Here is a 13,459-nt window from a genome sequence, read left to right on the forward strand (position 1 = left end):
CAGGTATGTTCAAAACGGGATTTGTTATATACATGAAACACAATGTTCTCACTTTTTTCCCCTCACCATGTAGAGGTGTTTAATGAGCACCTTTTTGGTGTAGATAAACCTGCTCGTGTATTTTTTTTCACATTACTAAATTCATGTAATGTTACTTCCTCTGAAGATACTATTATTTATACCAAACCGTACTGAAAGAAAGAAAGAAAGAAAAAAAAAAACTGAAGTACCATAGGAAACTATACAAATGAAAGAGCAGAAACAAGTGCAAGGCTGACAAAGTTTCCCCACATGAAAATATATCTCCACAGAGCAAAACACATCTTAATGTCTCATCTAAATTTTTTTTTCAGTTTTAAACATTTTTTAAAAATCTTCCAATTATAAGATTATTAACAATACAGGTCAGCTGCTACAAGAATATTCTAGAGTGTCATATTTCTTGGTAATCGTGCTGTGAACTGACCTTATTCAGTCATGATTTCAAGATACTGATGAGTTGATAAAAGTTGATTTTGACAACTTTATTTTGATTTTGACAACTTTATACAAAAAACAACAACATCCAATGTGTTGTTAAATACTGGAAAAGTAAAACAATATTTTTACATTATCTTTCAATTTGCTTTCAGAGCCAGACACTGAGAAGTGGACACCTCTGATGTGGAGAAATTCTGTCTCTAGAGCTTGCCTGTACACAAACACAAAAGCAGAGTTTCAGTTTATATATTTGTATTAAAACTTTATCAGCCTGGTAAAGATCATTCAAATATTTTGCATATTAACATTTTTTTTTAAATCGCCATGTGAAAGAGGGCAAAATAAAAATTGAGACCAGATGGATTTAGAAGTAGGGGGGAAAAAAAGATCAAGAGGGACGGTGTAATCAGCTGAACAGCATCTTACCTGCAGGCCTGCAGAGGGTCACATGTTACACTGTGGAAGAGGAAAAGATGAGTTAGTGGGAGGGAGTGGGGGGCCTTTGACAAGTCATGTGTTGCTGATGTGGCCTGTGGGAAAAAACGAATGTTTACTGATCCAGGCTCTCCATCCTTACACACAAATGTTGTCACTTTACTTTATTACTGAATCCACTCAGCAGGTGAAGTCTGGACCTCAGTCTTGCATGTACCAGTGGAGATAAGAGAATTTGAAGAAACAAAGCATTTAACATGTCAGACTGAAGGAATTGTCCTGATTTTTTTTATATTGTATTTAAGAATGCAAAAATTATGTAAAAGGAAAAAAAGACATTTAACTTGTTTCCTTACTGCTGAACACACGCTCATCACAGAAAACTGCTGCTGCCACCAACCATTGGTTTATTCGGCAATCCACAGATTACTGCTTTATTAACTGACTAGTCCTGTAATATATAAAGTGTCAAGAAGTGTCTACAAAAATTGAGCTATTAGGGATATGAAACAGAAACAGAAAAAACAGAAAAAGCAACAAAACCTCACACTGGACAAACTGGAACCAGTTTGGATCAATACAAAATGATCAAAATTAAGAATACACAAGCAAAGCCTATAAATCGATTGATTTTACAAGTGTTAAGAGTTACTAAGCTGATTCCATCACCTCGAGCAGCCATGTTAATGCCACATAACCAAAGGACAGCAGCCAAAGCAAACAGACCTGAGGCATGTGAGCAGAATGGAGCTGATCCATTGTGATTACTGCCAAACAAGATGAAGGAGGTTCTAACAATGTGGAACAATGTCAGTTAAATGAGTTGTAGTATAAATGGAATCTTTTAAGCTCTGTTACACAGGTGTGTAAAAAAGTGGAATAAAAAAAGCTGTCTTTAAAATGTAGAAGGTACTGTAGAATTATGATGTAGGTGTGGGCAATGTAGGTAAAATTTTCTGTCAGGGTATTTGTAATTTCATATGGAAATATCAATATATATTATGATATAGTACATTTTATGGAAAATCATTTAGTGAATTAAACACCTGACAAATCAAGCCACTTCATTCCAATAATGCTAGATTTTACAAAAGTATGATACAAAATACAATTCAGGCTCCCATTATTAAAAATCTGATTTTAAAGATGAACAGGGTATAAAGGTTGACAAATTTACATAATTATTTTATTTTCATGAATACAGGCAAGGCTATTACAAAGTGCTAACTACAGCAGAGTTATTAATCTTTTTTTTTTTTATGAAGTGATGCCAAGGTGTTGTTTTCCAATATAACCAACAGTCCAAAGCCTAAAGACAATTTTTGCTTGATAAATGGCTGCAACAAATAATTTATCAACGTTTTTGATGATTTATTTTCTGTTGATCTGCAATCAATTAATCGTAATTTCAGCATTAAACTACACTATGTAAGTAAGTGCAAAGTTGCTGTGCTGTATTAGGCTACAACTAAATTAATCTGCCAATTTCTTCCCTGATTAATTGTTAGGTCTCTAAAATGGAAAATATAATATAATATAAAAATATAATATAATGGAAAATACTCATTATAAGTTCCCAGAGCCCAAAGTGACATCTTCAAATGTTTGTTTTATCCACCTAACAATCTGAAACCCAAATATTCAGATGCAGTGAGATATATATATATATATATATATATATATATATATATATATACACACACTGAAATTCTCATAAATTGTTCCCAATTAATTTTCAGTCAGGTGACTAATTAAATACATGACTGATGTTTCCACACTAAAATTCTGTATATACAGTACACAGTACATATATGGTGTAGCAAAGAGCTAACAGAGCTGTAACGTCACTTGCTATCTGTAAAGCTTAAATAAAGTTGGAGGGCAGGAGTGAGGAGGGAATCATGGCCTGTCAGCCCATCAGCACCACATCTCACTTGGTATACTTAAGATTTTTCCTATTCAGAAAATTTGGATCGAAGTGATTAAAAAAATATTCATATCCATAAAAAAATCACATTAAAATGCTCTTTTAAAAAAATCAGATTAGCAACAAAAGAGAAAGCAAGACGAAAATAAACTGAAAAAAAAAAGAAGTGAAGTGGAACTCATGCTGAGGCTCTTGGACTAACTCATGACATCTTATAGAGCCATACAACCACACGGTCAGTAAGAAAGAGCTCTGTTGAGGGAAAGTGACTGAATTTGAAACAAGAGGTCATGTCAGAAGGGAGAGCAGTGACAGACAAGCGTTTCAGACCCAAACTTGCAGTCTTATTCAGAGAAAAAAAGGGAGCAGAGAGAGGTAGACAGAGGAGGGGGTGAGGGAGAGAAGGAAAAAAGAACACAACTAAAATTGTGGTGGAGGGAAAGGAAGAAAGAGGGAGAAGCAACGCCGAGCTAAGAAAATCTCTCTGTGGCCTGCTGCTCTCTCCATTCACAGCAACAGAGGCCATTTTAAACACTTCAGAGAAAAAAAAGATTCACTTACCGTCTGCTGTAGAGACCATGAACCAAATGATGGAAGGTCTAACTAGCCCTAACTACTGGCTAACTTAGAACAGTGGTAGTTATCTGAACAGAAGTCCCCCTCACCTTCTCTCTCCTCAGTTTGTGTGGATGCTCTTACCAAAAGGCCAGTGTCAGACACTAACTAGTCCACAGCTACAACTAGTCCCCCCCAAAAAAGAAAAGAAAAAAGAGAAAAAAAGGCAATATAAATAGAAAATAAAAAGAAACAACACGAAACACACTCACAGACACACAGACACGCACACACGGCATTTGGGTTACAGGATGACAAAGATATTCAAATAAAAATAAAAACAGGAAAAACGGCAGGCCTAAAAACGTCACTACAACACACAGACATGCTATACATACACATATCAATGGGAATATACCCAGACTACTATAGTATGACAGGGAGAGCAGAAAAAAAGGCCTGTTAAGGTTTTCTGGTTGCTCCTGCTTCTGTTCCTAGTAAAGGGGGGGGGGGGGGGGGGGGTGTCAGAGGTGTCAGGGGGTTAGGGGAGAGGGGGGTAGGGGGGTCTGGTCCCAGTCCCAAAAATTGGCCCCCCAAAAACTGAGTACCCCCCACCCCCCACCCCTCCACCCCCATCCTTCCTTCCTTCCTTCCTGGCCCTTCACATCTTCACCTCCTAGCTATGTGAGTGTGTGTGTCCCAGTCCTCCTCAGTGCTGCCTGCTGCCTCGCTGGAGCCCCAGCTACGCACACTGAGACAGTGAGGAGGCTCAGTAGGCATAAAAACCTACAGGGCTGCAGCCTTTTTCCCTGGCCATCACTTTCTACAATACAAATCGACATTTTTGGGGGCACCAAAAAATCTGAAAAAAAATTAGGTTGCCCCCATGGGTGTGCGTGAGACAGGTGTGAAAGGAGGGGTCTGTCGGAGCTACCATAAGTGAGTAAAAAATAAATTTGTGGAAGGTGAGGGGGCTGCTGCGCTGTGCCGAGCGCTGAGCTGTAAGCCTGCCAAGCTGCTCGGCTGTCAGACTGAAAGAAAAAGACTGAGGAGACAGGGAGGGAGGAGAGGGAGGGAAATAAAATGAAGAAAGTGTGGCTCTGAGAGGAAGCTCTCTACGCTTTCACACAGAGGGTTTAAGAAGTCTGCTTTCAAGGGTAAAGTTGCAAAATAAAAACCATAAACCACAGCAAAGATACGAGGCACCGAGACAGAACGGGAGAAGGCTGAACAGAGACACAGGTGGACTGGCATTAATGCAGAAATATGTTGTTAATTACACTAATGGCTGGGCTCAGTGTTTGTCACACTCTCCTGTATTTTCTCATGTAATTTGGTCATGAGATGGGAGTCGGCAGAAAAGAGGCTGGCCCTCAGAATGCTGAAAGTGCTGATCTCAAACTACATTGCTTTACCAGGACACCAGGGCCCTGCCCACCCCCTTTCTGTTATGCGTGCATGCGTACACACACAGAAATCGAAAACAGTGCACATACGGAAAAAAAGGACCAAGGCTCAGCTCTCAGTTTACTTTAAAAAAATCCAGACAAATGGACTGACTCCTCCAGCTTTACTTAGTGTAACACTAGTTAGCACAGTGAAACATTCAGGGAGACCCCAAAAATACAGGGCACCCTGATTTTATTCAAATTCCAGTCACAAGAAATGATCTCATTTACACAGTGGGTAATAATGACCATCAGGCTTCAGACTAATAGCGTCCCATCATTCCAAGGTATTAATAATGTAAGGCATGACATTAAAACTGGCTAGTACTATTCATGGTTTCTTACTTTTCTTACCAAAATTTCAACTTCTTGAACACCACCTGAAATTTGACCATAAATTTCTTGTAATCACAAATTGTCACGTAAAAGTTTGACCTGAATACTCTTGTCAGCCTTTTTTAAATTTCATATTTTAATAAAATATTTCCCGATTTTACTGATAATTCTGTTCATTTTATCCTGTAGTTTCTATTTAGGTAAAGTTCTTTTATGTCAGTTTGTCTTAAGACACAATTTTGGACTGATGCAGTGAATGAAGTTGAGCTTATTTTCTTAAGTGAAAAACAAAAAGGCTATTGGTAGAAAAACATCTGTTTCCTTAACAAAAAGTAACTGAAAAAAGTATAATTTTGTATCAAAAGTAGAATTCTGTTAATCAAAAACCAGGGACTAGCGGCAGTATCAAAATATATTACAATATCTGAATATCAATACCCAGCTCTAAATTTGTGCAGCATAAATTTAATCTGCTCTAGTCCTTAAATAATCAAATTAATTGGCAACAAATTTTAAATCAATTAACTGCTTAAGTAATTTATTTAATGAAGTAAAAATGGCACACATTACCGGGTTGAAATGTGAGGATTTGCTGCTTTTCTCTGTTTTATATCAATATAACACAAATATCTTCGCTTTTTTTCACTGTTAAAAGCATCTGAACATGCCACCGTGGCCTCTGGAAAACTGGGGTGGTGATTTTTACTTTTTTCTGACATTTTAAAAATAACTCTCAAATTCATTGATAATGGAAAATATCAGTAGTTGCAGCCCTAATCTGCTCAGCAGATTTCTTCCTTATAATTAATAAAGATAATAAAAAAAAAACACAAGTAAATTTGTCAAAATACAAAGACATTTAAGTCGATATTTGCAAGCAAAACATAACATAACAAAACAAAAAAACAACAAAAAACTATTTCAGATTTTGGATTTAACAGGGTTTAACAGGAAGCTTTCAAGACTTTAATTTCATTCTCAACACTGTATAGTCTCACATTCAGTGCAAACAGTTCTGAAACTAGTAAAGAAAGAACTGGGAGATTAATTCATTCATTAATTTTATAGTATGCAATTTATCACCTCTTTTGAATGTGATGTGTATGTAGAACTAAATTAATTAAACAATTATGAACAATGTATCTGTTAGTCAGCTGAGATGAAAGACATATATATTTATATATATGTGTGTGTGTGTGTGTGTGTGTGTGTACACACACACACACACACTACATCTACGCTACATCCAGTGTCTTAACTATTATGTGAACTACTTAATGCCTTCCATATAAGGCATACACATATATATTTATATAGTTTTCCTATATAATCCATACAGGAAGATTTTGGTGGCCTGTCCATGGTTAGGCTAGTCAATATTATGTATTTGGTTGGGTTGTACACTAAATTATAGTTAAATAAAACTGTGCTATTACTGTTTTTATAGAACATTTCCAAACCAACATAAAAGCAGCCAGCCCCTGTATATACCTCACTATACACTGTAAGATGTTTGGAATGACCTGATGTTTGGATCTAGTCTTTTAAACATTTTTTTTGAAAGGGCCTGTCTTATTGCTATCATTACTATGGCACCAGCTCTTGTGCCAAACGTGACAGAAAATCAACTGTAATACATTTATATTGTAGTACGGTGGTGATTAATAACGTACAACTATCTAAGAAAGGCGCTTATCAGCAGGAAACAAGCCGTTAACGCTGAATTCACCCATTTTCGGGTAAGAGCTGCTATAACATTGTATTTAACGAGCTATGTCGAAATATGTTTGTGTCCACAGCCATCTAACAGTGACATGGCAGGGTGACAGCCAGGGGCGAGTCCTCGGTGAACTGCTGAGTCAGTGGGTTTTTGCTAGTAAACCCAGTTTGTCTGAGCTATTATTTTGCACAATATAAAACGAATTAGGCAAATTTTGTCTCTACGTTGAGTTTCAAATGGAAATAGCTGTTTCTTTTTAACACGGTTAAAGTGTAATTTGGAAGCGTATTTAGTCTGAGTGAACGTCGGAGTGGGCTGGGGTCTTTGGGGAGGGGGCTGAGACTGGGGGAGTGTCCGCTTACTAACTTACTCAGTTATCTATGAAAACCCTTTGTACAGAAATATATAACAATTGCTCAAATGTTAAGGTTAGCCTATATAGAGAAAGGGCTTAGAATTCTTTAAACCGACTAGCCTCCATGTTGAAAAGCCGTCCGACGAAAGAGCGAAGTAAAGCTGTTTGTGATGCTAAACAGTCTTTGTTTCAAAAGGCAGTTCATAATAACTTAAGCAGGAGGCTACACTATGACTCTCCACAGTAACACCAAATTCACTCACAACTTCACCTTCTTACCCTACAGCTACAACAAGCCAAAAAGCTAATTACTAAACCAGAAATGTGAATAAAAACATAAATAACTAAGTGCCTAACATAGTAGTAAAATACATTAAAAAAACGAAATAACTGAGATGCTTACCTTTCCGAGAAAAAAAGGCGTCCAAAAGAGAAATGCAGTGGAGATATTCCTCGTCTTATAGTAATTATGAAAAGGAGAAATTAAGTGGTGTGTAAATGTATTTGAAGCCGGACTCTCATTCTGTGTCAGTGGAAGATTTGAAAGTGGCGCCAACCGCTCTGCTCCTCAGCTCCCCACACAGCCGTCACACACACACACAAAAAATAAATAGAAATTCAAAGGCGCGCGCAGCAATATTTTAGTCTTATCAAAATGTGCCTGCCGACCGGTACAATCGATCCCTGTGGTTAGTTTTGAATAATATGCCTCCTGTGATTTTTATTTATTTTTTATGTTAAATTAAAATAACCGTCAGCCGCTCTTCTAGGCCGCGGTGCAGGACGGGATATCGTGCAAGGCGGTTGTGTTTTGAATTTCTAACCGGTCAGAGAGAGGAGAGCAGTGTCTCCCCCTGCAGGGCTCTCTCTCTCTCTCTCTCTCTCTCTCTCTCTCTCTCTCTCTCTCTCTCTCTGTGTGTGTGTGTGTGTTAGTGAGTGTGCACGTCTTTCTTTTTCTTTTACTATATTCGTGGGGTCCAAAATCCCTCCAAATTTAAAATGCTGTTTGTTTGAGGGTTCAGACTCTGTTTTAGGGTTCAGGTTAGAATAAGGTTTAGGGTAAAGAGTGGGGGAGGCATTCAGTGATGGTTAAGATTAGAGTAAGGGGGTAGGGAATGGATTATATCCATGATGGGTCCTCACAAAAATAGTAAAACAATGAAGTGTGTGTATGTGTGCACAGGCAAGGTTTTCTGACTAACCAGCCTTCCTATAACTTTATTAAAAAAATTAGGTGTTCTCATGAGTGGTAATTGAATGAGCTACCAGTATTTTGTTAGTACAAGTATTTGTGTTTGAAAACACTTAGGTTAGGGCCCACCTTTCTCCAACTATGCACTGGCAGAGGATGCAAGAAACTCAAGTGCGAAATGAAGAATAGTGAATGGGAGATTTATATAAGTACAAGTCATAAGTGGGGATATGTTCCTATTTTGCCTTTGATAGATAGATAGATAGATAGATAGATAGATAGATAGATAGATAGATTATGCTTCATAACATAGGAAAAACTGGTTCTTTCTTTTGATTCTAACATTACAGATTCCTCTATAATGCATTACACTACATGCATAATTCAGTATAAGAGTTGCCCTAATGCTTCATTATGCATTTGGACATAAGGAGTCATCAGAAGTGGTGGGTGGTGCATAATAAATAAGAAGAGATGAAAACAATATAGCATCATGAGTGACTTTAAAAAGAGAGGGAACTAAAAACTAGAAAAGTACTCTAAATGTAAACACTGATACTGCCTGGTAATGCAACAAATGGTATAATGGTCTTAATCTGCTTATGTCTGAGATGAACAATGAGCTGCCATGAAAACATTATTTCAAAACATTACCATACTTTCCAACCATTATGGCCACAGAAAGCACCATGATATTCACACTTTGTAACCTTCTAGCAAAACCTTTATAAGTTTTTCCAGAAAAAAAAAAAGACAAAGACCTGCATGGTTATCTACGCTATTGCCAAAGCAGATTGTGCAAAGTTTACAATGTATAATAATTAAGTATAATAATTAAAGAACAAATGTTTTGCACATTTCTGCATGATATATATACTCAACACTAAGCAGCAATACTAGTCAACCACCTAAGGGTTCTCTGCTTGTCTGTGGATGGGTTTTGTGAATCATCTTTCCTGAATTCAGATAATAATACCCAGGTTCTCTTTGAATCTGTCAGTGCAGTCATCAAAGTAGGCAGTGTAATGCCATGATAGAAACAGAACAGGAACAGAACTGGTGGCTAATTCTGAACTCACCAATAATCATACAGTAACATGTAACTAGTTCTAGTAAGAGAACACTGATCCTCAGCAGTGCAGTTTTAGTTTTAATGTAAAGTGAGCATTCCTGCAGCAGCTGGTAACTGGTAAAGGAAGCTAGAAAGTTCTTGAGGGACTTATTTTGGGCTCTTCATCATCACATAAGTTGTTCCTTCAGGTTCTTAAACTCTTCCAAAAACATTATAAATCCAGTGGGATAGAACAAGGAAGTTAGGATGATAGCAAGAATAAATAACAGGCTTCCAGAGGGGTGCACAGAGGATTCACAGCAACACTAGGCTTCAGGGATTCAGACCTCTGTCTTGCACTTCCAATGCTGTAGGTGATGTAGGTTTCCTCAGCTGTCCAAATCAGGAAGACCGGAGATGTGGTATTTGCTGTACTCTCAGCCGCCTTGGCTGTTGCTGAAGAGTTGGTAGGCGGTGGCCAGCAAAACATTCAGAATAAATGTTCACTTCACATTGGCAGCCGTTCCAAAGCTGTCTGAAATGTTTTATCTTGTTTGCAAGCAAGTTAACCCCTGACTTTTCCTCTAGCGCTACTAAAAAGTAAAATGTCCACTTGTCGAACACTACAGTTTCAGTCAAATCATGATTTATTGAGTGCTTTTTCACACTGAGGTGTATCATGTTTAACAGTATTGGTAGGAGTACTAACATTGTATCCTGCATTAATAGATCATTAAGATAAAATAAGAGCATGTAGAATAAGACAGCGACACAGTAATAACAACACAAATTGTAACAAATATAAAATAATAAAACAATGTAGCAAGTGTAGTTTAACAATAGTAAAATGTGGGGTTACCAATATGGTGAACTGGCCAGATGGGTTAGTTATACATTTCAGGAGAAGGATAATAAGGGTTTTGAGTCTGATGTTAAATGTTTCCAAGGAAGAAGGTTTTCTAATGTAAGTGGGGAGACATTTTCAAGTATACAGGCTCCTTGATGAGATCTAAGAGGTAGCCAGGAGCTAGTGAGTATTTTGACATCTGCTTTGACATTGGCAATTGATTGAGGTTGATAAGAAGATCAAATGATCTTTAAGCAGAGTTGTGAACAAGCTGAAGGCTTTCGACAGCTGCCATTTTCTATAGCACTTATTCTCTTAGGGGTTACGGGGGGCTGGAGCCAATCCCAGCCGACTTTGGACGGGAGGCAGAGTACACCCTTAACAGGTCTCCAGTCTATCACAGAGCTGACATACAGGGACAAACCATTAATAGCCATTAATATTAGTCACCAATGAATCTAATCTATATGTCTTTGGACAGTGGGAGGAAGCCAGAGAAGGAACCCATGCAAGCACAGGGAGAACATGCAAACTCCACCACAAAAAAGCATAGGCCCATAATTGAACCCAGAACCTTCTTGCTTTGAAGCAACAGTGCTAACCACTGCGCCACTGTGTCACCCAAGAAAACCATACATTTTAAAAAAGTGGATAGATTTTGTCTGATGTTGCAGAGGTGGTATAAACTATTTTGATAGTAGACTTAAAGGCTTTTAGCAAAGAGTGCTCTAAGTTGTTCCGAATGGCTACATTTGAAGGTGGAGTGAAAAGCCTGCTGTTATAGAGAGGGGGCAAAGGCATGATGAGTTGCACAAACAAGGATAATGGTGCAAACTTTTCAGACAGTGTAGCTATACACACAAAAACTAACCAAAGTGCTCTGAAAAACAAAAAAAAAAGACCAGAGCTTCAGACCCCGTGTGCATTGGTTTTAGAGAATTGCAAAAATTCGTCAGAAGCAGGCCCAACCCGTTCTGACAACAAAATTGTTTGAGGGGAGGGGTCTTTCAGATGCTGTTTGATAATTTACAGTTCCTTTGAAACATGCAGTTCAAATGGCCATCATCATCAGATCATACAATCAAGAAACATCTTGAAACAAATGAGTTTCTCCTGATAATTCCAATGGTCAGTCAATATCTTTGAATTTGTAGGGCTGCCTCCTTAGACCAGAATGTCTTTTTTCTACACTTGTTTAATACAAAAGATGCAAAGCATGGATGTGGAGGCTTTGGAGTTGTTTAAAGGCGCAGAAATTCCCATCTGAACAATCATTGCGTCTCTCTGCGACAACTGACTTTTTGAGCATAGCCATTTGGAACAGGTAGAAACATTTTAGATGTGGTTCAATAAACAGAAGTTAGTGATCTCAGTGTAACACTTTAAACCTGTTATACATAATCAAAATACACCATGTACAACTAAATAACATTTGCATTCATGTTGCATTTACCCACTAGGTAACTTTCAAAGTATGACATGCAGCAGATCAACAATTAAGCACAAAACATTCGAAATAAAAGGCATATTATGCATCTTGCTTAGGTCATCTTCAATCACTGATTTCACTTCAATACTCGTATTATATGTTATAGAATATTTCCCAGTACAAGACAACGTACAGTGCATCAAAAATTCAGTCTTTCTTCTCATGAAAACTTTCATTCGACTATATATCTGACTTTTGCTCTGTTTATGTATGACGGACTGTCATGAAATGCTTTACCCTTCTTATTGTTGACTCCATCTGCCATCCCTCCCTCCTCTGCATCCTCTCCTTTTCCCATTATCCTCAGGGGCAACAGAAACCCGCCATGTTGTTGGGCATTGCTGTTTACCGTCTGGCAACAGTGAGCTCCCCCCTTGTCTTTAGTCAGGAAATAAAGGAGGGCATTGAGCCACGCGTTGAATGACGCTAAAGGCCTTGTAATCTTATAGCACATGGAGACCATGGTCATGGTGTGACAGGGGACTCTCTTAGTCACTTTCAGGAGGAGGAAGATGGTTCTAGTAACATGAAAGGGGAAGAAGCACAGAGCAAAGAGGAGGGTGATGGTGATGATGGTCTTGATAGATTTACGTCTGCGATTAGCATATGGAGAGTGGGCACCAAGAAAAATGGAAATCCCTTCATCTCTTCCCACTGCTCTTGACATTCCATTGCGTCCTCTTCTTTCTCTTCCAACTATCACAGGGCTTGTCCTCTCTCTTCTCTCTACTCCTTCATGTCCTCCATCTCTCGGACCTCTGTGGGATGAGGGCCGCGAGTGCAGAGTCCTAAATATGGTTAGAACAACGTGAGAGTAACACCAAGCAATTATGGAAAAAGGCACAAAAAAGCCCAGCAAATGGAGTATGATTCCATAGGGTACATAATCAGGGAATTCCTTATCTATGGCATCGTCCCAACAGTTCTGGTACTCCTCAGTGACCCCTCCCAAGTTACTATGGCTTGCATTACCATTTATCGATGTTATCTCATGGCTTGCATTGGTGCCAAGCCCCCCCGATCTTGTCACATGACCAGTCTGAGCAAATCGGAAGATAGGGCAAGTCAATGCAAAAACCACAATCCAAACCAGGACACAAGTGCACTTTACTGCTTTCTTGGTCTCCAGAGTTATGACTTTCATTGGGTGGCAGATACCGAGGTACCTGTGGACAGAGATACAAGTGAGGAAGAAGATGGAGCAGTAGAGGTTAAAGTAGAACAAAAAACGGACGAGGCGGCACATGAAGTCCCCAAAGACCCAGCGGTCACGCATGATGTAACTAGCCACAAGGAATGGCAGTGACAAGCCGTACATGAAGTCTGTAGAGGCCAGGTTGACCATGTAGATGAGAGAGGCATTCCAGCGCTTGGTCTGGCGGAAGGAACGGTAGAGGACGACAGAGTTAAGGAAGATGCTGAAGATGAATGTGAAAGAGTAACAGATGGGGAGGAAGATGTACTTGTAGGACTCATCTATGCTGCAAGATGGAGATGGAGGGATGGCAGAAGGAGGAGAAGAAGAGGGAGAGGAGGAACTGAGGATGTCGTAGCGTGCTGAGACACTGATACTGGGAGGAACCCCACCTCTGGATGACATTGTGAGGAATTAAGGGATTTTCAT

The 13,459-nt window shown here is 38.7% G+C and overlaps 1 protein-coding gene and 1 long non-coding RNA gene across 2 annotated transcripts; both read right to left on the bottom strand.

The window, feature by feature from the left end:
- Nucleotides 1-549: 549 nt before the first annotated feature.
- Nucleotides 550-7,789, bottom strand: LOC121177166. Its single transcript, XR_005893188.1, has 3 exons — nucleotides 7,660-7,789; nucleotides 907-936; nucleotides 550-691 (listed from the first exon to the last, which is right to left on the bottom strand). It is a non-coding gene; the product is annotated as an uncharacterized LOC121177166 (long non-coding RNA).
- A 4,218-nt stretch (nucleotides 7,790-12,007) lies between these two features.
- On the bottom strand, nucleotides 12,008-13,459 carry si:dkey-6n21.13 (P2Y purinoceptor 3). The gene is given in 1 exon segment (XM_041031372.1): nucleotides 12,008-13,459. A coding segment is annotated over 1 exon segment (1,452 nt).

Source organism: Toxotes jaculatrix, chromosome 23, assembly GCF_017976425.1.
Source record: "Toxotes jaculatrix isolate fToxJac2 chromosome 23, fToxJac2.pri, whole genome shotgun sequence".
Classification (NCBI taxonomy): domain Eukaryota; kingdom Metazoa; phylum Chordata; class Actinopteri; family Toxotidae; genus Toxotes; species Toxotes jaculatrix.